Genomic DNA, 25420 nt, shown 5'->3' with positions numbered 1-25420 from the left:
GGTCTCAGGGCCCGCTCCTCTCGGACCACGGCTGGAAGGAGGCCTGGAGTGGTGCTGCCCTCACCAGGCCAAGGCCGCAGCTCATGGAGACCTTGTCCTAGATCCGCACCATCGCCATCATAGCCGAAGGCATCCCCGAGGCCCTCACGCGGAAGCTCATCCAGACAGCAGAGCGGAAAGGGGTGACCATCATTGGCCCCGCCACCGTGAGTGCCCTGGGTGCCCCCAGTCCTGCAGCTCATTCATCTCTGAGGGTAGATCTGGGGCAAGGCTGCCATCTGGCACCTGTCGGGATTCCAGAGGTGAAGGAGAGTGGTTTTGGGGTTCTCGGTGTTGCTCTGCCTCCTCGTAACTCTGCCTTTAGTTTTCCTCTAACAGTCAACCAGGGAAAAGGCTACAGGGGATCTTTGACCTGCAGCCCTTCTCCTGAGAAGAAATTGCTCTCTGAATGTGTTTGTCCTTATTTGAGGCAGGGTCTGCTTCACTGAGTTGTTAAATTTTAAAAAGTTCAAAACTAAACATTCCAAGCTAGGATTTTTTTGTGGCAGTCTCCCTGTGTAGCACAGGCTGGCCTTGAACTTGGAATTTTGAACAAACAAGCAAGGGCTCCTTGGTGAGCGCCTGTCCTGGGTGCCGTGACTTCCTGGGAGGGAGGGAGGGAGGGAGGGAGGCAGGTGATGGAGCAGAGTGTACAGGTCAGTGAGGGCCGCCCTTGGGGCCCTTAGGAAGTGGGCTGAGAGCCTGCTAAGCCAGGACCCAGGCAGAGGGCGGCCTTCACTTCTGGCCAGAGCCGGGCGGGAGGGGGCTCCTGTGACCCTGCTCCTCCCCACAGGTGGGAGGCATCAAGCCGGGCTGCTTTAAGATTGGGAACACAGGCGGGATGCTGGACAACATCCTGGCCTCCAAGCTGTACCGGCCGGGCAGCGTGGCCTACGTGTCGCGCTCAGGGGGCATGTCCAACGAGCTCAACAACATCATTTCCCGGACCACAGATGGTGTCTACGAGGGCGTGGCGATTGGTGGGGACAGGTGAGGAGCACCTGGCCAAGTGCCCAGGTCCTGGGCCCTGTTTGCTGCCCAACACGGCCTGTGGCACCTTCAGGCCTTGGCCTCCGGGCGAGTTGTGGCGGTGGAGGGAGGTGGCCATCAGATGTCTCAGGAGGCGGGCAGAGCAGTGCGGAGGCCGTGGGCTGTCCCGTATGGTCCTCCGCCTCTGACCTCCTCTGGGCCCTGCCATGTCCAGGAGGTGTAGGTGGCGTCCATGGTGGGGTGGGGGGCTGAGTGGGGTCTCTGCATAAGGTGACAGCACATGCCTGCCACTTAGCTATCAGAAATCACAGTTTTGTTTGGCTTCTTGGGTCTTTTAAGACAAAGGGTCTCATGTAGCCCAGGCTGGCCTCAAACTCACAGTGATCCTCCTGCCTCAGCCCCCCAAGTGCTGGGGCGACAGGTGTGCGCCAGTGTTATTGTCATCAGTGGGAGTGGGGTTGGGGTCCCAAGTGTGCCAGGGGGAGCACATGGGATAAACAGCTGCCCGGCTGGGACATGAGGCCCACGTCCCTCCTGCTGCCCACAGCAGCCCTGGGCGCTCCCTCTGGGCCTTGAGTCGGGTAGTGGCTGCATCTGTGTCTGGGCCCCAGGGCTGTGGGAGGAAAGCCACCCACACCCAGTGGCTGCCAGTGAACGCTCACCCACAGGGCCAGGTGGGGCGCAGCTCCCCAGGGCTCCGGGCTTGGGTGAGGGGCGGGGAGGCCCTGCGGGGCAGCCAGCGGAGGGAACCTGGCTAGCCCTTCACTGCGGGCTGTGACAGGCTCACCTTGTGGCCAGCTGTGGTGGTCCATGCTTGTCTTCCTGGTGCTCCAGAGGCTGAGGCAGGAGGATCACCATGAGTTCGAGGCCAGCCTAGAATACATAGCAAGACCTTATTTCCAGAAGGCAAAGGAGGGGCTGGCAAGGTGGCAGTCTGAAGCACAGGCTCAGGGGCCACAGTTCATCCCTGGCCCCACATGCAGCACCAGCCCTGCCCTCAGGGCAGGCTGAGCTGGCCAAAAAAAAAAAAAAGAAAGAAAGGAAGGTTCCACCTTTCTGGTCAACCTGTGGATTTATTTTGAAAGCACCACATGGGGGAGCCCTGTGGCCCCCTCCTGTGGGCTGTGTTGGTTGTCTCCGCCCACAGCACCCCGCCCCTGAGCCCTGTGCCCATGCTTCACAGATACCCCGGCTCCACCTTCATGGACCACGTGCTGCGCTACCAGGACACCCCAGGGGTCAAGATGATCGTGGTACTGGGCGAGGTGAGGCCCCAGAGGGGGGGCCTCGGTGCCGTGCTCACAGGCCTAGAAGATCCTAGAGTTGGGTCCCCAGCACCCACTGCTGTGTCCCCGCGGCCCTGGCTCTGCCATCAGGGTGTCCCTGCCGAGGGCTGCTGGGCCTCAGCTCTGCCCCTGTACCGTGCCCATGCCTGGTGTGCTGTGATGGCTGAAGTTCAGGAGGTCCCCTCAGCGTTCACAGACATCCCTCGCCCTCCCAGCATCCATCCTAGGTCCCCTACATGGTCAGGACCGGCATCCATGGCTCCCTGAGGAGCCTGCTGTCTCTTGGACTGTCTGTCACACCTAGTCTTCCTCCCCTTCACGGGGCTGAGGCCCATATCCCCTGCCACCTCAGGTCCCGGGGTGGCTGGGGGCCCATGTCCTGGGGCACCTTTTCCGGGCCACCCCAGGGGCTCTGCTGACCCTGCTCCCCCCTCGCCTTTCCCTGCAGATTGGAGGCACTGAGGAGTACAAGATCTGCCGTGGCCTCAAGGAGGGCCGCCTCACCAAGCCCGTGGTGTGCTGGTGCATTGGGACCTGCGCCACCATGTTCTCATCTGAGGTGCGGGAGGCCGGGCACCAGCATGGCCAGGGCCACGCTAGGCTGGGCACTCACGGGCTGTGGCGCCTGTGCAGGCGGCCTGTCTCAAACAGAATGTAAGACAAGCTCTTGGGTCAGGGTCCTCTTCACACTGGGACCTGTGCCCAGAGGCCCCGTCTTTCCCGTCGGAGTGGACAGGCTTGGACCCGGCACGTTTCCTTGGGCACCCCATCGGCTGCCACCTGGCCTTCCTAGCTTGTGACTCCTGAGCGAGGAGGTGGGCAGAACTCCCAGGCCCAGGCGCACGCTTGCCCACCCTCCCAGCACACGGGAGGCCAAGGCAGGAGGATCATCCCTCTGGCCTTGGCCACTAGGCTTGCTTTCTGGCTGCTGTGACCCTTCGTGGATGCCAGGCCGCCTCCTGAGGATCTCTGTGCCTCAGTTTCCCCCAGGATGAGCATGGCTCACCTTGTGTGCTTAGAGAGCTCCACTGAGGCTGGAGCAAGGGTTCCCGAGGCGTGCCCTACTGGTCGCCCTGCCCAGGACCCGCTTGCTCCTGTGACCCTTGGTCCTGTCCTCAGGTCCAGTTTGGCCACGCCGGAGCCTGTGCCAACCAGGCGTCTGAAACCGCGGTGGCCAAGAACCAGGCCTTGAAGGAGGCGGGCGTGTTTGTGCCGCGCAGCTTCGATGAGCTTGGCGAGATCATCCAGTGAGTGTCCCCAGGCCGGCAGCCTCTGTCCTAGCAGGGAAGCCGCCTTTACTCTGCTTGCAGTGGAGGTGTGGGGTGTTCCGCTGCCTTCTGCCCTGCTGGAGCACCCCCAGAGAGGGACGCCATCTCGGCGTGACTGACTGGCACAGCTCTGGGGTCCCAGCTGTGTGTGTACTGCGCCGTGGTGAGGCCGTCTCTCCCGAGCCTATCTCCTGTTCCCCAGGTCCGTCTATGAGGATCTCGTGTCCAGAGGCGTCATCGAGCCTGCCCAGGAGGTGCCACCCCCCACGGTGCCCATGGACTACTCCTGGGCGAGGGTAGGTGCCAGGGCCCCCCTGGGCTGTGTGGGGCGGGGTTGATTGGGCCCAATTCCCGGCAGCCAAGTCCTCAAGCACAGGGCTCAGCTTATAAGTAACCGGGGCAGCTGTGTCCTGCGTGTGTCGCTCGGCCTGGGAGCTGGGGTCTAGGGGCAGCACAGGGTCCTCTGCCTAATTCTTGGGGCCTTGGTGGACAGCAGATAGTTAATATTCTTGTCAGAGACTGGGCGTGGTGGTACGCACCTGTAATCCCAGCGCGTGGGAGGCTGACAACAGCAGGATCACTACAAGTCCAATCTGTGTATTGAGACTCTGTAGACGCTGTACTAAATATATATTTTTTAAATCTTATCAACAGGGGCTCTCAGAAGTCAGCTTACCCTAACGTTAAGGTATCACACACGCGTAATCACAGTGCTTGGGAGGCTGAGGCAGGAGGCTCACCTGTTGGCAGGGCCACACGCACATGAAGCCTGAGTGTCAACGAGATGCACAAGGACTTAGGGCCTGAGCGTCCAGACAGGCTGCCTCTGAGAAAGGCTCCCAAGTTACACGAAGCAACATTTTTAAGAACTTCCATCTATTTATTTATTTATTTATGTGTGTGTGTGTGGGGGGGGGCAGCTCAGCCCACCAGGGGGCGGGGCTGGCTGGCATGTGGTGCTGGGGGATTGAACCGTGGTCCCCGTGCTTTGCTAAGCTTGTTCTGTGTATGTGCTTTAGACCACTGAGCCATCTCTCCAGCCCCAGAACTTCCATCTTTTGAGGCAGAGCCTCACCATGTAGTTGTGGCTGTCACTGAACATGCTGTGCAGCCCAGCTTGACCTCAAGCTCCCAGGGCCTCCCTGCCCCAGACCCTAGTGCTGGGATGCCAGGCGCACACCACCATGCCTGGAACTGCTCTGTCCTTGCCAGTGGTGTCATCAGTGGGCGGTGGCGGCTTCTGTTTGCTTTTCGATCACAGAGTGGGCTCTGGGGGTCTCCGCACCCAGTGTGGCCCCCCTTTGGGAGGAGTCTGCCGAGCCGCCAGCCGTCCCCAGCTTGCTGCAGTGCCACACAGTCGGCGGTGGTTCCTGTAGCCCTGTGCTTCTGTCCCCTTCTGCTCAGGAGCTGGGTCTTATCCGCAAGCCCGCCTCGTTCATGACCAGCATCTGCGACGAGCGTGGCCAGGAGCTCATCTATGCCGGCATGCCCATCACAGAGGTCTTCAAGGAGGAGATGGGCATCGGCGGAGTCCTGGGCCTGCTGTGGTTCCAGAGGAGGTGGGCTCAGTGCACATGAGGCGGCTGAGCACCCGGGTGGGTGGGCTTGGGGGGTGACCCAGGCTTTGGCTAAGTCTTCCAAGGACAGCAAGGCCAGTGTGAGCCCTGAGGAGAGAGCAGTGGCCCCTGTAGAGGTTGCGAGCGGCCCCTTTCCCCAAGTGCTTTTATTTATTATTTATTTTTGGCACTGAGGATTGAACTGTAGACATTGCACTTTCTAGGCAGGTGCTTATGCCGCTGGCCTCCTGGGGACTTTTAAAGAAATAAATAACAGGCATCCAAGCAGGAAGGCAGGTGTGCCAGGGACATGGGACAGGTTGTGGAGCTGGGAGAGGCCTGTACATCTGAGTCCTGACCCCGAGTGTTGTGCTCGCGGCGCCCCAGAAGAGCAGCCCCATCCTGGCAGCTGGGCGGGCTGCACACCCCTGCGCAGGTCAGTCTGTCCTGGCAAAGCCGGCTGCATGGCACCGGGCAGGCATGGCCGCAGGCACAGATCCTCGGGCTTGAGGGACTTGTTCCAGGAGGTGGCAGGGCTCAGGCTCTTGCCGTGGCCCTGCCCGTGTTCCACCCACCTCTTCGTGCCCCGCTGCCCCTGCAGGCTGCCCAAGTACTCCTGCCAGTTCATTGAGATGTGCCTGATGGTGACAGCTGACCACGGGCCCGCAGTGTCGGGGGCCCACAACACCATCATCTGCGCCCGGGCCGGGAAGGACTTGGTCTCCAGCCTCACCTCGGGGCTGCTCACGATTGTAAGCAGGGCGTCTGGGGGCTGAGTGGCATCAGACTGCCCACAATGGGACCCTGGAGGCCCTGGATGGGAAAGCCAGGCAGTGTGGCCAGGGGGGTCCTCCCGGGCCAGCACAGAGCTCCGCAGGCCGTGCTGTCCCTCCCCAGGGGGATCGCTTTGGGGGCGCCCTGGATGCAGCTGCTAAGATGTTCAGCAAAGCCTTCGACAGCGGCATGATCCCCATGGAATTCGTGAACAAGATGAAGAAGGAGGGCAAGCTCATCATGGGCATCGGCCACCGTGTGAAATCGGCAAGTCCCGGTGCCCAGCGGGAAGCGTGGGGCTGAGGGCCGGGGTGAGGCCCCAGGATGTGGGAGCCGGAGCTGATCCACGCCCATTGCCAGGCCGGCGGTGCCAAGCCTGAGCCTGCTGGGCAGGGGTGTGACCTAGGGTGAGCACCTGCACTGGGCACCTGCAGCCAGCCGCCCACCTCAAGGCCCCCAGGAAGAGGAAATTTGGGGTTTGGCTGGGGTGGGGCATGGGGACTGTCTGAGGGTTGAAGCCAAGCTGTACACACAGTCAGCTGTCAGCGTGTTCTTGTTTTGTTTTTTGCGGAACCAGGGCACTTGCCAGGCAAGCGCTTATTCTACTGAGCCATCTCCCTGGCCCCTAGCGGTCAGCTTTTTGAGATGACGTCTCACTAAGTAGCCTGACCTGGCTCAAGCTTGCCAGCCTCCTGCCTCAGCCTCAGCAGCCCTGAGATACAGCTGTGCGCCAGGTACTATGCGTGGCAGCTTTTCCCTGAGTGCAAGTCAGAGAGGAGAGGCAGTGCGGCCGGCCAGGGCCCCAGGGGCGCTCCCAGCTCCCCTGCCCTGGGCTCCTCGGGTCTGCAGCCCCAGAAGCTTCCGTTAGCTGGACTCGGCACAGGTCTGGGCAAGCAGTGTGACTACCACTGACGCAAGAGGGCGGTGCACACCTGTCATCCCTCACCTGGGTGGCTGAGGCGGGACAATTCTGAGTCTGAGGCATCCAGGCTGGTGTCCAGGAGCTTGCCCCAGAGTCCACTTGCTGGGCAACGACCAAGCAGCCGCTACCAGGACATGCGGCTGGCTCCGAGGGCCTTCACTCAGCACCGGCACCTTCAGAGGAGAGCATCGCGTGCCTAGGTTGTCTCTGCTGCCTGACAGAGTGGAGGGTTTTCCTTGAGATTTGGGGTACCCTGTGCCCACCCCAAGTGGTGCTTGCTGGGTGTGGATGGGGCTGCGGCCCAGTTGTGGAAAGCTGTGGGGACACGGCCGTGCAGCAGTAGCAGGAAGGTTAATGGCCTGGGGGCTGACGAGGTAGCTCAGGGCGTAAGCACCTGCCTTGCAAACGCAAGGTCCTGAGTTTGATCCCCAGTACCAAAAAAATGTAATGGCCCAGAACTCTGGTCTGATTGCAGATCAACAACCCAGACATGCGGGTGCAGATCCTGAAGGACTTCGTGCGGCAGCACTTCCCCGCCACCCCGCTGCTGGACTACGCCCTGCAGGTGGAGAAGATCACCACCTCCAAGGTACGGGCTGGCCTGGGCCGGGGTCCAGGTCAGGGCGATCAGGCACATGGCCGCACGCGTACGAGGACAGGGTGTCCTGGATGGTGGGGAGCTGCTTAGTGCTGTCGGAGTTCGCAGCCGGGAACGGTGGCGCACGCCCTGCCCCCAGCACGTGGGAGGCTGCAACTGGCCAGAGGGGAGGAGATACTGAGAGGATGAGCAGTGAGGCGATGGCAGTCATCAAGGCCCTTCCCTTCCAGAAGCCGAACCTGATCCTGAACGTGGACGGCCTCATTGGGGTGGCGTTCGTCGACATGCTCAGGAGCTGCGGCTCCTTCACTCGGTGAGCCCTGAGCTCCGTCTTCCCGGTGCTCATTTCTGCCAGGCTGGCCTCGAGCACACGGCAGCCCCGCCTCACGGTTAGCCCCTTGCCCGGCCTCTGCAGCGACTTAGCTCTCCCAGCTGTAAGAGCACGGTGTGCTCTGACAGGACTTAGGAAGTGAACAGACAAAGGTCGCCCCAGTCCCTCCATGCAGACACTCCGCCTTTCCACTGAGGAGTCAGAGCTGCTCCCGGGGCGGCATGGCTGTGCTGGGGTGGCCTCCAGCCCTGCGCTGTCTGTTGCAGGGAGGAGGCCGACGAGTACATCGACATTGGAGCCCTCAATGGCATATTTGTGCTGGGCCGCAGCATGGGCTTCATTGGTGAGTCCCAGCCACGCTCCGCGGGCTCCTGCCCCTGCCACCGTGCCGTGCTCTCCCGGCCCGTCTGCTTTCTTCTCTCGTCCTTGGGAGTGGCCTCATTTGCTAGTGTAGGGAAGAGTGAAATCTGACAGCGTGCTGTGCTGAGTTGGGGACGGATCCAGATTTCTTTCTCCACTTTTTTGTGTCTGTTTTATCTTTTTTTTGAGACAGGGTCTCATTGTGCGGTGCAGGTTGGCCTTGAGCTCAACCTCCCAAGTGCCGGGGTGCCTGCCGTGCCGTCCCCCTCATCCCCCGCGCCCCCCAGAGCCCTGACGCAGAGCTGCCCTCTCGTTTCAGGGCACTACCTGGATCAGAAGAGGCTGAAGCAAGGGCTCTATCGCCACCCGTGGGACGACATCTCCTACGTCCTCCCGGAACACATGAGCATGTAGCCAGCCCGGGGCCTGCGGTGAGGACAGCAGCTCCTGGACCCAGCACGCAGGCAGCTGGCCGCTGCGGGACGGGCCCGGCGAGGCCCGAGATCAGACCCCAGGCCGGCAACACGCAGTCCTATGGAGCGGCTCACTACTTTTTTTCCATAAGCATAGAAATCAAAATCAAGCCACGGCACGCCTGCGTGCTGCCCGCTGTGTGCATTTTCCAGAGCGTCCACTTGCACTCCTGCGCTGTCACAGTGTTCTTCCTCCTTCCAAGGAGCTGTGATGTCTTTCTTTTTCTTATGAGTGAAATTGTTTTCCCCACGGGGAGGGAGTGGAAGTTCAGATTTCAGGGTACACGTAAAGGACCCCTGGTGTCTTTTCTCTTTGGTTTCTTCAGTCTGATCTAACATGAACGTTGTGTTAATCTGATTTTTTTATTATTGTTAATCTGATTTGTAAGGGTCTTTTTGTATGTTACGTGTTCTGGGTTTATTTAGCATCCACCGACAAGTTCACATCAGTCTGTTGCTGTCGAGTGGGCGGGACCACGGCACCCATGGCCGCCATCACGACCGAGGAGTGGCTTAAGGTGTGATGTCATGATGCGCCTGGGCTTGACAGAAGCGCTATGCAGAAAGCTGTGAAACCTCCTCTCTGTCCTTTGTGCACAGGCTGGCTTGTCTGTCCTGAAGTGTGGGTCGCAGGGCTCCTCCTAGCCCCAGCCTGTGACCCGTAGTGATTGGGCAGCTGCTCCTCCGGCCTTCTCTGTGTTGTCATAGTTTAAATAAACTGTACAGTACCAGAAAAGCCTGCCGAGTCCGTCTACTTTGCCTTGTGCTTTGAGAGTTGTAGCACAGACAGTTTATCTTTGAGACAGGAGTTTCACTGTGCAGCTCAGGCAGACTTCAGCTCACTCTGGGGGACAGGAATAGCTCGGTGGTCTAAGCCCTGCCTGGCAAGCACAAGGACCTGGGCCTGGCCCAGCCCTGCACGCCTTGCGGGTCTCTGAGCCAGGCGTGGCGGCCTGCCTGTGGCCCCAGCACTGGCGAGGCTGAGAAATGAAGTGTTTCTAAAAACAAGCTCACTGTGGCCCAGGCTGATCTCGAAAAGGAGCCGTCTACCTCAGCCTTCTGAGTGCTGAGATTACAGGCATGCGCCACTGCACCTGGTTTACCACGGGTAGGTTGGGGTTTTTTGGTTTTTTGCGGAACTGGGGATCAAACTGAGGCCCTTGCGCTTGCCAGGGAAGTGCTTATTCCACTGAGCCATCTCCCTGGCCCACTGCAGGTAGTTTTTAAATGCTGGCCCACCTCTTGAAAACCCGAAAACACCAGCTTGAAAAAAAGTACGAAAGCCCTGTCTTTTATCTCCCCTTATCTCAAGAGAGATACTTTTTTTTCTTCTTTTTGAGACGGTCTCGCTGCAGCGCAGGCTGGCCTTGAGCTCACTTGGTATCCCAGGCTGGTCTGGAACTCGGCAATCCTGCCTCAGCCTCCAGATGCTGGGACCACAGGCCTGCGGCATCTTGGCGCCGTGCCCGGTCCGTCTTACCTCTCGTGTCTGAATGATGCCCAGAGCATGACCCGATGGGCGTGCTGCCCAAGTATAAACCTGGATCGTTGCGGCCCTGATTCGACACCGCTGAATCCCAAAAACAACGGCGTATCTTCCCAGAGACTACCTCCGCCGCCACCCCAGCCCTGAATACAACTCCTGTTACCTTCCCTTAACCCTAAGGGAGACCCCTGTCAGCTCATGGGTCATGAACCTGTCCCTCAAACTCCACCCCTAGCAAAACGCCATGTAACCCCAGGGCCCCTGTCTCAGGTCCCAGAATCCCTCCTGTCTCCCTGTGGTCTCGTCCGTGTCCTCAGAATCAAAAAAGCCGCCCCCAACTTTACTTTTACTTCTCTGCCACACGGAAAACTGAGCAACACTAGCCTCTGCTGTCTGCCTACAAGTCCTGCTGATGGGCTTGTAACTCATGTCCAAAGGGCTGAACCCAGAACAAAGGGAGGGCTCAGGTTGTGTGTGTGTGTGTGTGTGTGTGTGTGTGTGTGTGTGTGGTGGCGCCTGAACCCAGGGCCTGCGCATAGGCCAGAGCTCCACCACTGAGCCACACCTGGGTTCATGGTATACCCGGTGAGGGTACGGGTCTTTGGCTGCAGCCCTTGTGGGGAGGTGTGGGATTCTGCGGGAAAACAAGCAGTCTGTCAGGCTGTGACAGTTTTGTAATTTGCACATCTTGGTGGGCTTAGGCATAACAGGGTGTTATAGGAACAGGTTATAAAACATACAGGGACAAAAACTAGCTTTTATTTATATTAGAACAAAGAACAACAGTTGTTGGGAGGAGGAAATTTACTACTGAGCGTTCTTAGGAAAGGGATTTTGTTGTTGAGACAGGGCCTCACTATGCGCTTCAGGCTGGCCTTGAGCTCACTTTGCAACCCAAACTGGTCTCGATCACAAGGATCCCGCCACAGTCTCCCAAGTGCTGGGATTACAAGTGTGCACCATCAAGATGGCCTTGGCAGGGCCGGGGAGATGGCTCAGTGGAATAAGCACTTCCCTGGCAAGCACAAGAGCCTGAGTTCAATCCCCGGTGTGAGCTGACCCATTACATGCACCACCACCATACCCAGCATTCCAAAGGTATTCTAAGGGAAAACCCAGATCACTTCGGGACAAGGTGTTGCAAGGGCTGCCGCACGCACAGCGCGATGACGCATGCGCGTACGCAGTGCCCGCACTTCGGAGGGACCGCTCCTGCGCCGTGTGCGTCTCCGGCTGAGCGGCGGCGCATGCGTGTTGCGCCAACGGGTAGGCGGGGCACAGAACGGCCCCGCCCCGCGGCCGCTGATTAATCCCAGAATCCCTCTGTGTCGCGCTCGAACGGCGCCGCGCTCTGCGTCTGGGGGCCGGCGCGGCGGCGGCAAGATGGCGGCGGCGGTAGCAGCCGCGGCGGCCGCGGCGGCCGCAGCTGCGTCGCTGCAGGTGCTAGAGATGGAGAGCATGGAGACCGCCGCCGCCGGCCCCGCCGGGCTGGCCGCCGAGGTCCGAGGCAGCAGCACGGTGGACTTCGGTCCGGGGCTGTCGGCCATGGAGGCGGGCGGCGGCGACCCCGGCCCTGAGGCGGAGGACTTCGAGTGCAGCTCGCACTGCTCGGAGCTGTCGTGGCGTCAGAATGAGCAGCGGCGCCAAGGCCTCTTCTGCGATATCACGCTGTGCTTCGGGGGCGCGGGCGGCCGCGAGTTCCGCGCGCACCGCTCCGTGCTGGCGGCCGCCACGGAGTACTTCACCCCGCTGCTCTCCGGCCAGTTCTCGGAGTCGCGCTCTGGGCGCGTGGAGATGCGCAAGTGGAGCTCGGAGCCGGGCCCGGAGCCCGACACGGTGGAGGCGGTGATCGAGTACATGTACACCGGGCGCATCCGCGTCAGCACCGGCAGCGTGCACGAGGTGCTGGAGCTGGCCGACAGGTGCGGGGCCGGGGGCGCTGCTCGGGCCCACGCAGACCCGGAGGCTGAGGCGGGAGGGCCGCGAGTCCCAGCCTGGCCTGCGCCATCTATGGAAACCCCGCCTCAGAATGCAGGGTTTAAACGGGACCAAGCGCCTGTAATTCCAGCACTGTGGGAGGCCGAGGCAGGAGAGTCGAAAATTCAGTCCCAGGTTGGGTAATTTAGCCAGTGAGTGAGACCCTGTGTGAAAAAGTTGGGGGTGTAAACTAAGTGATAGAGCCCCAGGAATCCAAAACTAAACTGTAGCAGGTGAGGAGAGCCCTTTCGGAGAAGGTCGGCATTTAAATTGATCTCTATAGGGCGAGAAAACTGGTTGCGCAAAGATGGGGAGGAGGCGGGGCAGCGCAGAGGCCCCAGGCAGAAGCCAGTTTGGCTCGGCCAGGAGACTTGTAGGAAAAATCCTAGCCCAGCGTGTGGCGAGGCGGGTGAGTTCGAGGCCAGCCTTCGCTACAAACAAAGCTAGAGCCTGCCTCGAAAAAAAAGAAGAAGAAGAAGAAGATCCAGTGTGGCTGCATCCGGCGGTTGCAGATGGGGTGCGGGGATGCGTAGATGTCACTGAGTGTGTTGAGAGGCCGAGTAGAGAAACGTCTGACTTAAGTGTATCTGGAAGGGTTAGGCGCCCGCCTGGGGGCTTGGGCCGCAGACACCGTGCGAGCGCCCCTGGGGAGGCGGCAGGACCCCGCTGCAGCGAGCCCACAAGTCCCTTCCCGCGGATTGTCAGGCTGCAGCCGGAGCGGGAGGCGCCCAGAGCCTCCCGGCGGGTGGATGGGGGATAGAGCCTCGGAAAAGGTCGTTTCTGAGAATGGGAGGCGAGGTGGAGGCTGGATCGGAGCCTAAGGTAATTTGCAAGGCCTGGGGCGAGGTGGGGCTGGCCAAGGCCCGCAGGTCTGAGGGCGGAGGGTGGTGCAGTTGCGGGTGGGGAGGGGGCGGTGGGAGCGGTGGGAGCTTCAGCTCTGACTGAGGCCCGCTGCCCTAGGGCGGGAGGGCAGGGCCGATCTCCGGGAAGAGTTGGAAAAAGGCGGGGACCTCATGTCGCTGGAGAGACCGGTGTGGAGAGGGGCCGAGAAGAGTGGGCCCGCCAGCTTGGGAGGTTTTCTACCTAAACCCCCGGGGAGATGGGGTTGTGAGACAAGGAAGAAGAGGGGCCCGGGAGATGGCGCCCGCCGGGCAAGCTCAACGTCCTGAGTTCCATTCCCGGGACAAAAAAAAAAAGGACCTGGAGGAGTGCAGAGGAACAGTTTTGGCAGCAAGGACCCGTTTGAATTTGGATAAGATGCCTGGACAGGCAGCTGGATAGAAAACATTAGGTTCCAGCCTTGAGTTACCGGAAAATCCAGGGAGGCACTGGGGGGCTGGGGGGGGGGGAGCAGCTCAGCACACCGAGAGCAGCAGTGTTCTGCGGGGAGGGCTGGTCCCTGGGGCGCTAGGTCACTGAGCTGCTTTGGGTATCAAACTCAGGACCTTGTGTTTGCAGGGCAGGTGCTTGTGCCACTGAGTTCTATATACCTTGGCCGCATCTGCAGGTCTGGAAAACACTTCTGAGGGGGCTGGCTTGCTTCTTTCTTTCTTTCTTTCTTTCTTTCTTTCTTTCTTTCTTCTTTGTCTCGAAGGGTTAGGGTTGAAGTAGAACTTTCTTTTCTTTTTTTTTTTATTTTCTTTTTGAGATGGTCTTTCTGTACAGCCTAGGCTGACCTCAGACTCCTGGCAACCCCCCTGCCTGAGCTTCCTGAATGCTGGTTCAGCTTTGACCCTCCTGCCCCAGCTTCCCACAGTGTTTGAATTGTAAACGTGTGCTACCACGTGCAGCGCACAAATCTGTATGTTAAGAAAGAGCTCATTGGAAGTGCGGAGCTACGGGTGAGGTGCTCCAGGGTACAGGGCTGGATGCAGCAAGTAGGGAATGTAGATGCTGGAGGGAGGGGAAGAGCAGGTCTGCGCCCTGGGTGTCTCCTGGCTTTCTCCAGGTGGTGAAGTCAGCAGAGGTGGGTTCGCAGCAACTTGAGCAGAGGTCGCCGCCTTTGGTCCAGTGACGGCGCTGTGAGGTGTTGCAGCAGCCGAGTGGAGGGGAGACAGGGACGCTACCCCAGAAGGGGACCCTGATGGTACAGGGAGGCGACTGCAGGGCCTTGGGCCTGGCGCTCCTCCTCTGAAGCAGGAGGCACCAAAGCGCAGGTGCTGGAGAGAGCAGTCCCAGCTCTGCAGGGCGCTTGAGGGAATGAGGTCCCAAGGCCCAGTTAGCAGAGTCCTCGTGAAAGCTGCACCTGAGAGTGGGGAGCTGGGTCCTGTCCCCTTGCTGGGACAGCTGGGGTAGCGAAAAGGCAGGGTGGCTCGAACTGGGCTTCTTTGAGATCTTGGACTTTGGGGTGAGGAGAGCAATCTTAAACTCCAGCCTCTCTCATGTACCAGGGCCAGGGGGACTGTGAGGTCTCAGTCGCTCCTCCGGGAGCCCTGGCCAGGGTTAGTGGTGATCCCCCTGCCTTGCAGGGCTGCATGTCCCCAGGACGCTGGCCCACTGTGTGCTGCTGGCCGCCATCTGAGAGGCCCACCCCCAGCTCTGTGGAAAGCTGGGAATGGGCCTGGGCGCTGCTGGAGTGCTGGCCTCTTTCTAATGCCGCTCTGTGGTCAGACCCTGCAGTGAGTTCTTGCCTCACAGCAGTCACGACTCCATGAGTCCCCGCTAGACTCTGCCCTTCCAGCCTCTTTCTGGTTCAGATGTGGTCAGAAAGATGAAGGCTGCTGCCAGGTGTTGTCCAGCAGAAAGGCAGGCTGCAGGCTCAGCTCCTTGTCCTCCTGACACACAGGCTGTGGCACTGCGCTACTTGTGGCTGCTGCCAAAGTTAGAATGACCCTGCAAGGTCATCTTGCTCAGGGCCTGGGGGTGCGTTCCTGTCATCCCAGGGTGTGGGAGGCTAAGGCAAGAGGATTGCTGTGAATTAATTCAAGGCCAGTCTGTGCCACATGGTAAGATCCTGTCTAAAAAAAAAAAAAAAAACCAGACTAGGGAAAGAACTCAGTGGTCTGAGCACCTGCCTGGCAAGCACAAGGATCCAGGTATCCAGGTTCGATCCCTAATACCACATGCCTTGCTTGCCCCACCAAGCTGGTCACCAAAGCCAGGAATGGTGGGGCACACCTGTAATCCCAGCGCTGGAGAGGCTGAGACAGGAGGGTCACTACAAGGCTGAGCGGTGTAGCAAGACCATGTACCAAATAAGAGTTTTTTTACAAAATACATGAAAATGAAAGGTCATTTTCTTTTTAAACACATACATATTTTGGATCACACCTCATAATGATTTATAGTCCTCAGCGCTGGAGTAGTAACCTGCTCTAATGCAGTGGCCTCCAGTTGTCACCTTTGGGCCGAGTACTGGATTTATGCTTTTGGCCAGCATCGTATTTTCAAGAGGTCCAGGTGGGCAGTGGTGTCCCGCTGGCTGTGTGCAGAGCCCTCTGCTTTGTCTCTGGGTCTGCCCTCCACCCCTGCCCTCCAGGTCCTGCTCAGGTGCTGCCCCCTGCACCCAACCCCCTGGCTGTGCACAGCCCGGGCCCTGCGCGGGCCTGCCTTCCCGAGGACGCGGCCCCACCTGGCACTTCCTGCATCTGGGGCCATCTGCATGATAAGCCTTGCTCGGCCCTGTCCCCTGGAAAGAAGGCCCAGGAAGACCAGGCATCTGGAAAGACACCAGGTGGAATCCAGACCACAGCTAGCTGCTGAGGCAAAGTGACAGTGAAAATAGAGCATGGCGGCATGTGCGGGGGTCCTAGTACACTGGGGGGCTGAGGCAGCCTAATTAGCTTAGGAACTTGAAACTTTTTCTCAAAATACTAACAAGGGCTGAGTGTGTAGCTCAGTGTGAAGGCCTTGGGTTCAGTTCCTGTTACTGTAAGAAATGAGAATGCTATGCTTTATTGAAGGATGTAGTCCCAAAACACCTTATGTAATACAAACTTTTTTTTTTGGTGGTACCAGGGATTGAACTCAGAACCTTGTGTTTGCCACACAAGCACTTATTCCACTGAGCTCTCTCCCTAGCCCTCAAACTTTGTATGTAAATATATATTAGGATAATATACTTATGTATAAACTTTTTTTTTGTGTGACTTGAGTTCTGCGGATCGAACCACAGCAACCTGAACCTGACCGCTTTGTTTAAGCAGGCACTTAAAGAACTGAGCTAAGGGGCAGGCCTCCTGTATACACTTTTTATAATATAAAAACTCATTAAGGGGCTGGTGAGATGGCTCAGTGGTCTAAAGCACCTACTTAGAACAAGCTCAGCAAAGCACAGGGACCGCGGTTCAATCCCCAGCCCCCCATGCCAGCCAGCCCCGCCCCTTGGTGGGCTGAGCTGGCCACACACAAAATAAAATTTTTTAAAAAATTATAAAACCCAAAAACTCATTAAGCTGAGCATGGTGTTAGGCACCTGCAGTGCCAGCACTTGGGAAGCTGGGGCAGCAGGGTTGGTGTAAGACAGAGCCAGCCTGGGCAGCATAGCAAGGCCATTTTTCTCCTTTTTATGGTAGTGTCTTGCTCTGTAATTCAGGCTGGCCTCATGCTCAAGGCTGTGCTGCCTCGGCTGCAAGGGGGTGGGATTACTGGCACGCATCACTGCCCCTACCGCAAAATCATCTCAAAAATTACTTTTTATAGGTGATTTTTGGATTTTTTTTTTCCTGTTTTGTTTTGCCATTTTGTGGTGCTGGGACTTGAGTCCCCAACTGTTTCTTTGATGTAGAGTCTAAGTTGCCACAATGGGACTTGAACTTTGACTCTTCCTGCTTTGGCCTCCCTTAGTGCTGGGATGACAGGTGTGTGCCGAGGCCTGTAGCTACCAGGCTTTGCCAAGACTGTGGAGTTCGAAAACTCACTTTTCCCTGCATGCCACTTTCTAATTTGGGGATTTTCTTTTTGCACACACGACGCATAAATTGTGGTTGAGGTCATGCGTGCCTTCAGAACGCAGCCACAAAAGGCACCCAAGTTTGAAAATTCATCCTTCCAGAGACTGAGGAGCACTTGCTTCGATAGTACATACACTAAAACTGGACCGATGCAGAGGCTGAGGGTATCAGCGGCACAGGGCCTGCCTGGCGAGTGCAAAGTCCAGAGCTCTATTCCAGGTACCAAGATACGATTAATGTCCTCCTTTGCTCGCTCCTAGGTTCCTGCTAACCCGTCTAAAAGAGTTCTGCGGCGAGTTTCTCAAGAAGAAACTGCACCTGTCCAACTGCGTGGCCGTCCACAGCCTGGCGCACATGTACACCCTGAGCCAGCTGGCGCTGAAGGCTGCCGACATGATCCGCAGGAACTTCTGCAAGGTCATCCAGGACGAGGAGTTCTACACGCTGCCTTTCCACCTCCTCCGGGACTGGCTGTCGGACCTGGAGATCACCGTGGACTCTGAGGAGGTGCTCTTTGAGACCGTGCTCAAGTGGGTGCAGCGCAACGCGGAGGAGCGGGAGCGCTACTTTGAGGAGCTGTTCAAGCTGCTGCGGCTGTCGCAGATGAAGCCCACCTACCTCACACGGCACGTCAAGCCAGAGCGGCTGGTGGCCAGCAACGAGGTCTGTGTGAAGCTGGTGGCCGACGCTGTGGAGCGGCATGCGCTGCGGGCCGAGAACATGCAGTCAGGTGCGCTGCAGCTGCCAGCTACGCCGCCGTCCCTGCTGCCGCGCTACGGGCAGAACATGGATGTGATCATGGTCATCGGGGGTGTGTCAGAGGGCGGGGACTACCTGAGTGAGTGTGTGGGCTACTTTCTGGACGAGGACAGGTGGGTGAACCTGCCCCACATCCACAACCACCTGGACGGGCATGCTGTGGCAGTGACCGAGCCCTATGTGTATGTGGCGGGCTCCATGGAGCCCGGCTTTGCCAAGACCGTGGAGCGCTACAACCCCAGTCTGAACACGTGGGAGCACGTGTGCAGCCTGATGACCCGGAAACACTCCTTCGGGCTCACGGAGGTCAGGGGCAAGCTCTACAGCATCGGTGGCCACGGCAACTTTAGCCCTGGCTTCAAGGATGTGACTGTGTACAATCCAGAGCTGGACAAGTGGCACAACCTGGAGTCTGCACCGAAGATCCTACGTGATGTCAAGGCGCTGGCCATTGAAGACCGCTTTGTGTACCTCGCTGCACGCACACCCGTGGACCGCGATGCAGAGGATGGGCTAAAGGCTGTGATCACCTGCTACGACACTGAGACACGACAGTGGCAGGACGTGGACTCGCTGCCACTCATCGACAACTACTGCTGTTTCCAGATGTCTGTGGCCAACTCCAACTTCTACCAGACGGCATCCTGCTGCCCCAAGAGCTACGCGATGGAGAACGCAGAGGCCTTGCGCAAGATCTCCAGCCTGCCCTCTGACGAGATCCTGGAGAGCCTGCCGCCTGAGGTCCTGAGCATTGAGGGGGCCGCCGTGTGCTACCACCGGGATGACGTCTTCATCATCGGGGGCTGGAAGAACAGCGACGACATCGACAAGCAGTACCGCAAGGAGGCCTACCGCTACTGCGCCGAGAGGAAGCGCTGGCTGCTGCTGCCCCCCATGCCCCAGCCCCGCTGCCGGGCAGCCGCCTGCCACACCCGCATCCCCTACCGCTACCTGCATGGCACACAGCGCTACCCCATGCCCCAGAACCTCATGTGGCAGAAGGACCGCATCCGGCAGATGCAGGAGATCCACCGGCACGCGCTGAACATGCGCCGGGCGCCCAGCTCCCAGATCGAGTGCTGACTGCCCGGCAGGTACCAGCAGCCCCCTAATGAAAATGTGCCGCTCGCTTCCTGTCTACCCGGATGGACTGGCTCTCGCTGTGGAGGGAAGGCTGTGTGCTTGGACTGAGGAGTGGGAAGCGGTGAATATGTGGTAATTGTTGTTAACCTGCAACCTCTGTGGTCTTCAGTGCGTGTGCGTGTGCCTGTGTGCGTGTGCCTGTGTGCGTGTGCAGTACCTGAGGCAGCTCTTCCTGGGGACCAGCGGGAGAGGCAGCTGGTAAGCTGGCTGTTTTCTTCCAGTGAGTTAAAGTCCTCTGCCCTGGGGACTTGGGTTTCGAACATGCTTTATGCCCAACTTTATTTGCACATTTACTTTGGTAGCCTTTTCATTTTTACACAACGGTTGGTTGAACAAGATCAGGATTTATGCATTAAGTCCTTCTCTGCAGGAGACATGTGCAATATTGAGCCTGAAATTTGAAGGAAAAAAGCACAATACTTTAGCCAGATGATTTCAGAGTGCTCGCGTTGACACTGTCTAGACAAGCTGTCAGGTTGTGTATGGAGGAGGTGACTGACAGATTTGAACTGAGCGGTCTGTCACTCTTAGCATTCTGTTGTTAATATTTCCACTTCTTTAAGCAGCTGACTACAGACGCCTTGCTATGGCTCCAGGATGGCAGTCGTTGGCCAGGAGAGCGGGCTGAGGGAGTTACGCGTGGGACATGTGTCTCCCTGAGCGGAGCACCAGCGACAATCACACTCTATGCCTTTGGGCTTCATTCTTCCTCCAGTGCATACTGTATAGAATCATTTCTTTTTTCAAAATGAGAGGTAACAGTTTAGAGAAATGTTGCTTAAAACCCTTTGCTCTGGCCCTTACTGCTACAGCAGTCCAGGTGACTAGTTCTGGCTCCTAAAAGATGTATCAGTGCAGAGATCTCCAGACTCCAGGATGCTCGCCAGCTCTGCGGTGAGCGTGCGGCGCCTTCCCGGCCTCAGGAGGCCAAGGCAGAGGGCAGGATCCCTTCGGGGCCAGCCGAGCCAGGTGGTGAGGCCTTGTCTTTAAACCAAACCAACAGCAAACCAAGTGAAGATGTGGTGAGTCTGACAGCCCTCCGCTAACACTCCTGTGAGGATGCCTGCCTTGTGGCCGAGTGCAGTCTTATTTTTGTAAGCAGTGTCTGTATCTTTTTAGACCTTCTGGAATAGCACTGTAGAAGCCAGAGTCCAGTGTGTGACATTTTCCTCTAAGCGTCACACTTAGCCCTATGCACTGTGTGACCAGGCATCAAGTGAGGGAAAGCACAGTCAGAAGCTTTGGCTGTCGCTCGCCTCAAGCCTGGTCATACTTTAGCTCCTGAGTGTGACCCTGAGAATGTTCCTAGAACTTTTTCGGTCTGTCCATGCTTAGAACAAGGGCTTTGAATGGATGTGTCTGTTAAGACTGGGGGGCAGGGGGCAAGTCCAGGTCTGTGTAGGATGCCTTGTGATCCCCCCACACACCAGTTTCCATTTCTTCAAATTGTTAGTAAAAGCCGTGTGGTTCTCAGCTGCAGGGCTCTCTGCAGGTAAGGTGGAGCCCTGCCCACAGCTGGGGCAGACCCTGGGGGTGGCTGCCCAGGTGCGGTGGGACCAGGAGGGCTGGCTTTGGCTTTGGTCCTGGAGCTTTGTTACTAGGACTCCTCTGTGGGGCCACCCTTCTCTCACAGGAGGTGGCCCACTCACAACCGGAGTGTCAGTGTGCGCTGGTGGGAGAACCGCGGCTGACACTGTCGTTTCTGACCCGGCAGGGCCCTCAGCCGGCTGGAGCAGGGTAAGTCCTTCCTTGCATGTGTGTGCAGGTGTGCGCAGGCACCGAGTGTGACTACAGAGCAGTTGCACTAATTCTAAATATCCCAACTAACTTGTTAATACTGAAAGCAACCAGATTTGCTTAAATCTGCTCAAGGCTGACATTCTCATAGTTTAGAGGGTTTGGATGGTTCTAATTAATGATAATCAGGCCTAAAGTGGCTCTTAGGGGAGAAGTTTTCTTTCTGATGAAAACTGGGTTGGGTAACTTAAGCAGTTCAAAACAAATTGCTCAGTGTAGTGGTGCCTGCCTGTAATCTCAGCACTTGAGAGGCTGAGGCAGGAGGAGCACCTTGAGTTTGAAGCCAGCTTAGACTGTATAGTGAAACTTACCTCAAAAAGAATTGGGCTGGGGATAGAGCTCAGTGGCACAGCGCCTGCCTGGCAAGTGTGAGGTCATGAGTTTGATTGCCAGTGCCGAAAAGAAAAATGAACAGAGCTTCGTGTGTATGCAAGCGAACCCTTCTTTCATTGGTTTTGTTTTCCTTCGGTAGAGAGGATGAGGCATTGACTATGCCAGAGAGCAGTGACCGCATGACTGAGGGCAGGGCTGCTTCTGTCTTGGGCTGGGTCTCCCCAGCGAGAATGTCAGTCCTGGGCCAGTGTCTGAGCGACAGCCTCACCACAGCGTTTGCATGCCGCTGCATCTTGATAGCCAGCCTTGCTCTGCTGGGCCAGCTCGAAAATAACTCCGGGAAATCCCAAAATGAAGGCGGTTTAGCCAGGTCACCTGGTTCTGTACTGTTTCTGGGACCAAAACGCGTGACTGACACTGGCCTTGTCAGGGTAGGACGGGCGTTTTCAGCTAGAGGGCAGCATGCGGGCCACAGCCAGCCGGGTGTGTGAGATGCCCGGAGTCGCCCCCAGCCCTGTGCGGAGCAGGCAGCAGGCCCCCTTGTGTGTCCGCCTACCCGAGGTTCCTCGCGCTTCCCTGCGGTGTAGCTTAAGTACCGAGGCTCCCGGCTCCAGCCCTGTCTTTGAAATCCGCGCTTTCCGGTGTAAACCCCTGCCTGTGCTAGAGACTGAGCTGCTCGGGCTGCAGCAGTGTGGCAGACGTCTCCGTTGGTTCGGTCGCCCCGGCCGGCCCACCGTCCCGTGGTTGCTGCAATCTTGAGCAAAGCCCGTCTAGCGGCTGCTGCTCCGCTGCTTTCGTGTGTCCTGGTCCTAGGAACAAAGCAGCTCCTAGTTAGTGCGCTCCCACGGTGACAGTGCCGCCAGGCCGCTCTGCGTTGCGCTCTGCGCCAGGCCTCCTTACTTGTGAACTGCGCAGGAGGCAGCTGCAAGGGCACGCAGTGTCCGGCCCTGCGCCCGGCTTCGGTCTTCCGGTCAGGAGGACCGGTAATGTGTGGTAGTCGGCTTGCGTTCCGGAAGCCACCTGCTCCGTGTTACAGCTGCCCCTTGTCTCCATGTCAGTTTTCAATAAACGCGTTGTCTAGACCTGCTCTGTGCCCGACTGTTCTTAATTCTGCGGCGTCTCGTGGCCTCCCTGCTGCCTCCTGCACCCACGCCCTCGGGCGGAGCATTCTCCAGCACTCCTCCAAGTTTGAACACTGTTTATTTAAAAAAAAAAAGAGTTAACACGTGTTGCTTCGGCGCTTTATTAGCTACGGAGGCTCACACAGGCAGGGTGCTGGTCGAGGCGGAGTACTTCACCTCGTCCCGCGGGGCCAGGCCCGGGAAGTGGTCGCGGCGAGCCGCGTACTCGCCCACGTTGGCCAGCCCCGGCACCACGCAGCAGCTCAGCGCGCTGCGGTAGATGCTCATGTCGTGCGCGTCGTACCACTCGTCCGTCTTCTCGTCGTAGCACTCCACGTTGAAGGTGGTGGTGAAGCCGTTGAAGCCGCCCACCACGAACAGGAGGTCGTCCACCACCTCGATTCCGAAGTTGCTGCGTGGGTTGAACATGGTGGGGATCGTGCGCCACGTGTTCGCCACCGGGCTGTAGGCCTCCGCGCTGCGCAGCCGGTTGGCACCGTCGAAGCCACCCACCTGCGGGCCGGAAGAGCGGCGGGTGACTGCGAGCCGCTGCCGCCGGCCCCGGCCCCGGGAAACGCAGGCCCCTCGGCACCTCCCGGACTCACCGCGTACACGTGCTCCCCGTAGGCGATGACGCCGATCCCGCTGCGCCGGCTGCGCATGGGCGCGATGACGGTCCACTGGTTGCTCTCGCTGCTGTACACCTCGGCCGTGAACAGGCACTCGTTGCCGTTGAAGCCGCCGCAGATGTACACCTGTGTGCAGACACGCGGGGCTGAGCGCGCCCCTGCCGGCGGGCGGGCGGGCGGGTGGAGGGCTTGTGCGCGCCGCCCAAGCGTCGGGGACCCTGCTGGATTCACTTACGTGGCTGCGGCACTTTTTTTTTTTTTTTTTTTTTTTTAAAGACATCCTTCTTTATTCCACAATTTTCTTTTTCTTTTTCTTTTTTTTTTGCAGAACCGGGGATTGAACTCAGACCCTTGTGCTTGCCAGGCAAGCGCTTATTCTACTGAGCCATCTCCCCAGCCCCATGCGGTACTTTTTAATAAGCAAAAGTGGTTCCAGATAACTGAGGTAGGGGTGACCTGAGGAAGAAGTGCACAGTGTGCAGCCAGCCCCCCACGTGCGAGGGCGCCACGCACGGGTTGGGAGGGCTGGGCTGTGCCACAGATGCCAACTGACTCCCCCAGTAACCACGTAGCAAGTATTCACGTGGTGTTTCCGTGCTGTTCAGTACTGTAAGTAACCTGGAAAGAACCTAAGTACGCAAGAGAGCAGGGTGTGGTGTGTGCAGCTGTCTTTCCACTACTCTGAAGGCTGAGGCAGGAGGATGGCAGGTTGAAAGCCGTCCTGTGCAACTTAACATGACCCTGTCCCCCAAAATAACAAGGTCTGAGGATGTGCGTTCTGGTAGAGTGCCTGTGTAAGGGCGTGAGGACCGGACTCCAGCTCGAGCAGTGAGGAAGTGCGTGGCATGAAGTACAGGGAGCCGCAACGCCTCTGGCCTTAGCAAATGCTGACAAATACACCTGAGTTTGCACCCCCACTCCAGGGACAGTGGCTCGCATGAGATATCAGACATTCTTGTTGGGATGTAAGCCAGTACAACTACGGAAATTAGCATGCAGATTCCTCAGAAAAAAAACTAGAAATTCCATCAGATCCAGCTATTCCTAGGTAGGTATCCAGGTAAGCAGCATTCCAAAGCCACACCTGGGAAGCAGCCCATGTCCATCAACAGGCAAGTGGGTAAGGAAAATTATTTACACACAGTGGAGTACTCTGCCTTAAGGAAAGGCAAACTGGGCCATAAAATGAGCTCAAGCCAGCCTGAGCTGCACAGTGAGACCCTGTCTCAAAAAGACAAGAAAAAGAAAACATCAGCTTATGTGTCACATGGCTTCTCTTCAATGAGAAATCCAAAATATAAGAGCAAAATAAAAGAGAAAATGAAAAACCCAGGACTTGGGAGGCCAAGGCAGGATTGTTGCAAGTTTGAGGTCATCCTGGGCTACATAGCGGGTTCAGGGGCAGCTTGAGCTACACAGTCAGACCCTGTCCCAAAAAAATAAGCAAGATGGAAGATATCTCAGCAGTCTAAGCGCCTGCCTGGCAAACGAAAGGACCTGGGTTCAATCCCCAGTATCCTATGCTGTGCTGGCTGCTGCTCCTGTAATCCCAGTGCTGGAGAGGCTGAGATAGGAGTATCACTACCAAATAAATAAAAGATTTTTTAAAGAATGTAAAAAAAAAAAAAAAAAAAAAAAAAAAAAAAAAAAAAAAAAAAAAAAAAAAAAAAAAAAAAAAAAAAAAAAAAAAAAACCACTCAGAAAAAGAAGGGGATTGAGAGATGGGAGAAGGGAGGTAAAGGGTAAAAGGCAGTCAGATGCAGAGTGCGCGTGCGCGGCACAGCTGCAGGAGTCAGGCGCAGGGCTCCGCAGGTGCGCGGCCAGGGGTGCTGCAGGCGGCCCCGCCCGCGCCCGCACCTTGCCGTAGAGCGTGGTGGCGCTCGCGTCGCTGCGCTGCTCGTGCATGGGGGCGATAAGCGTCCACTGGTTGGTCTCGGGCTCGTAGCGCTCGGCCGTGTTGAGGCGCACGTAGCCGTCGAAGCCGCCCATGGCGTAGATGAAGTTGCTGAGCACCGTGACGCTCACGTAGCAGCGGCGCGAGTGCATGGGCGCCACCTGGTGCCAGGTCTTGCGCACCGGGTCGAAGCGCTTGACGCTGTTGAAGTAGTCCACACTGTCGAAGCCGCCGATGATGTAGACGTAGCCTTTGAGGTAGGCGGCGCCGTGGTAGGCGCGCGGGCTCTCTTCCTCGCAGGTCACGTTCACCCAGCGGTCAGCGCGCGCGTCGTACGCCTCGATGGCGTTGGTCGGGCTGCCACCGCTCCAGCCGCCAATGGCGAAAAGGATGGCGTAGGGCAGGCGCGGCCGCGTCAGCGGGTTAGTGAAGTCCGAGTTGGACGGCCCGTTCATGTTGAGGTCGTACATGGCCTTGAGCGCGTTGATGATCACAGGCTTGCACTCCTCACTGTCCTTGACGTAGTCGTTCATCTTCACGTTGTTCATAAAGTACTCGGCATGCATGAGCGCCAGGCGCACCTGGGGGCACAGATGAGCATCCGGGTGAGGGGGGCTGCGGGAGGCCCGGGTGGGCCCTGCACCCCTTCTGTGGCTGCCTGTGAACTGACCCCATGGCCATAAGGGAGTGCTTTTTAAAAGCATAATGTGTGGGCTGGAGAGATGGCTCAGTGGTCTAAAGCACCTACTTGAAACAAGCTTGGCAAAACACAGGGACCGCGGTTCAATCCCC

The 25420-nt window shown here is 58.0% G+C and overlaps 3 protein-coding genes across 6 annotated transcripts in view; 2 read left to right on the top strand and 1 right to left on the bottom strand.

Annotated features, from left to right (window-relative positions):
- Positions 1 to 9329, top strand: part of Acly (ATP citrate lyase) — a 31916-nt gene extending 22587 nt beyond the window's left edge. For both annotated transcript variants that reach the window (XM_004633765.2, XM_004633764.3), the window contains 13 exons: positions 102 to 206; positions 833 to 1029; positions 2213 to 2294; positions 2764 to 2874; positions 3435 to 3562; positions 3786 to 3879; positions 4988 to 5142; positions 5741 to 5891; positions 6037 to 6180; positions 7311 to 7424; positions 7664 to 7746; positions 8031 to 8107; positions 8444 to 9329. In XM_004633765.2, the coding sequence (XP_004633822.1) occupies positions 102 to 206; positions 833 to 1029; positions 2213 to 2294; positions 2764 to 2874; positions 3435 to 3562; positions 3786 to 3879; positions 4988 to 5142; positions 5741 to 5891; positions 6037 to 6180; positions 7311 to 7424; positions 7664 to 7746; positions 8031 to 8107; positions 8444 to 8538 (1536 nt within the window). In that variant the 3' untranslated portion in view covers positions 8539 to 9329. The remainder of the gene's footprint in view (positions 1 to 101; positions 207 to 832; positions 1030 to 2212; positions 2295 to 2763; positions 2875 to 3434; positions 3563 to 3785; positions 3880 to 4987; positions 5143 to 5740; positions 5892 to 6036; positions 6181 to 7310; positions 7425 to 7663; positions 7747 to 8030; positions 8108 to 8443) is intronic.
- A 2114-nt stretch (positions 9330 to 11443) lies between these two features.
- Klhl11 (kelch like family member 11) overlaps positions 11444 to 25420 on the top strand; it is a 27168-nt gene continuing 13191 nt past the window's right edge. For 2 of the 3 annotated variants that reach the window (XR_002821590.1, XR_002821591.1), the window contains exons 1-3: positions 11444 to 12005; positions 17213 to 19627; positions 24308 to 24309. Coding sequence is in view for 1 of the 3 variants with exons in the window: in XM_012515303.2 (XP_012370757.1) it covers positions 11467 to 12005; positions 17213 to 18794 (2121 nt within the window). In the remaining 2 variants the exon portion in view is untranslated. Of the gene's footprint in view, positions 12006 to 17212; positions 19707 to 24307; positions 24310 to 25420 lie in introns of those variants that run through there. The other variant, XM_012515303.2, reaches the window with a different exon arrangement.
- Positions 22226 to 25420, bottom strand: part of Klhl10 (kelch like family member 10) — a 6863-nt gene continuing 3668 nt past the window's right edge. The window contains exons 3-5 of the mRNA XM_004633763.2: positions 24592 to 25209; positions 22711 to 22860; positions 22226 to 22618 (exon numbers count right to left, since the gene is read on the bottom strand). Coding sequence (XP_004633820.2) covers positions 22244 to 22618; positions 22711 to 22860; positions 24592 to 25209 — 1143 coding nt within the window. The 3' untranslated portion in view covers positions 22226 to 22243. The remainder of the gene's footprint in view (positions 22619 to 22710; positions 22861 to 24591; positions 25210 to 25420) is intronic.

Source organism: Octodon degus, unplaced genomic scaffold, assembly GCF_000260255.1.
Source record: "Octodon degus isolate 3935 unplaced genomic scaffold, OctDeg1.0 scaffold00056, whole genome shotgun sequence".
Classification (NCBI taxonomy): domain Eukaryota; kingdom Metazoa; phylum Chordata; class Mammalia; order Rodentia; family Octodontidae; genus Octodon; species Octodon degus.
This window is presented reverse-complemented; position numbering and strand designations above follow the sequence as displayed.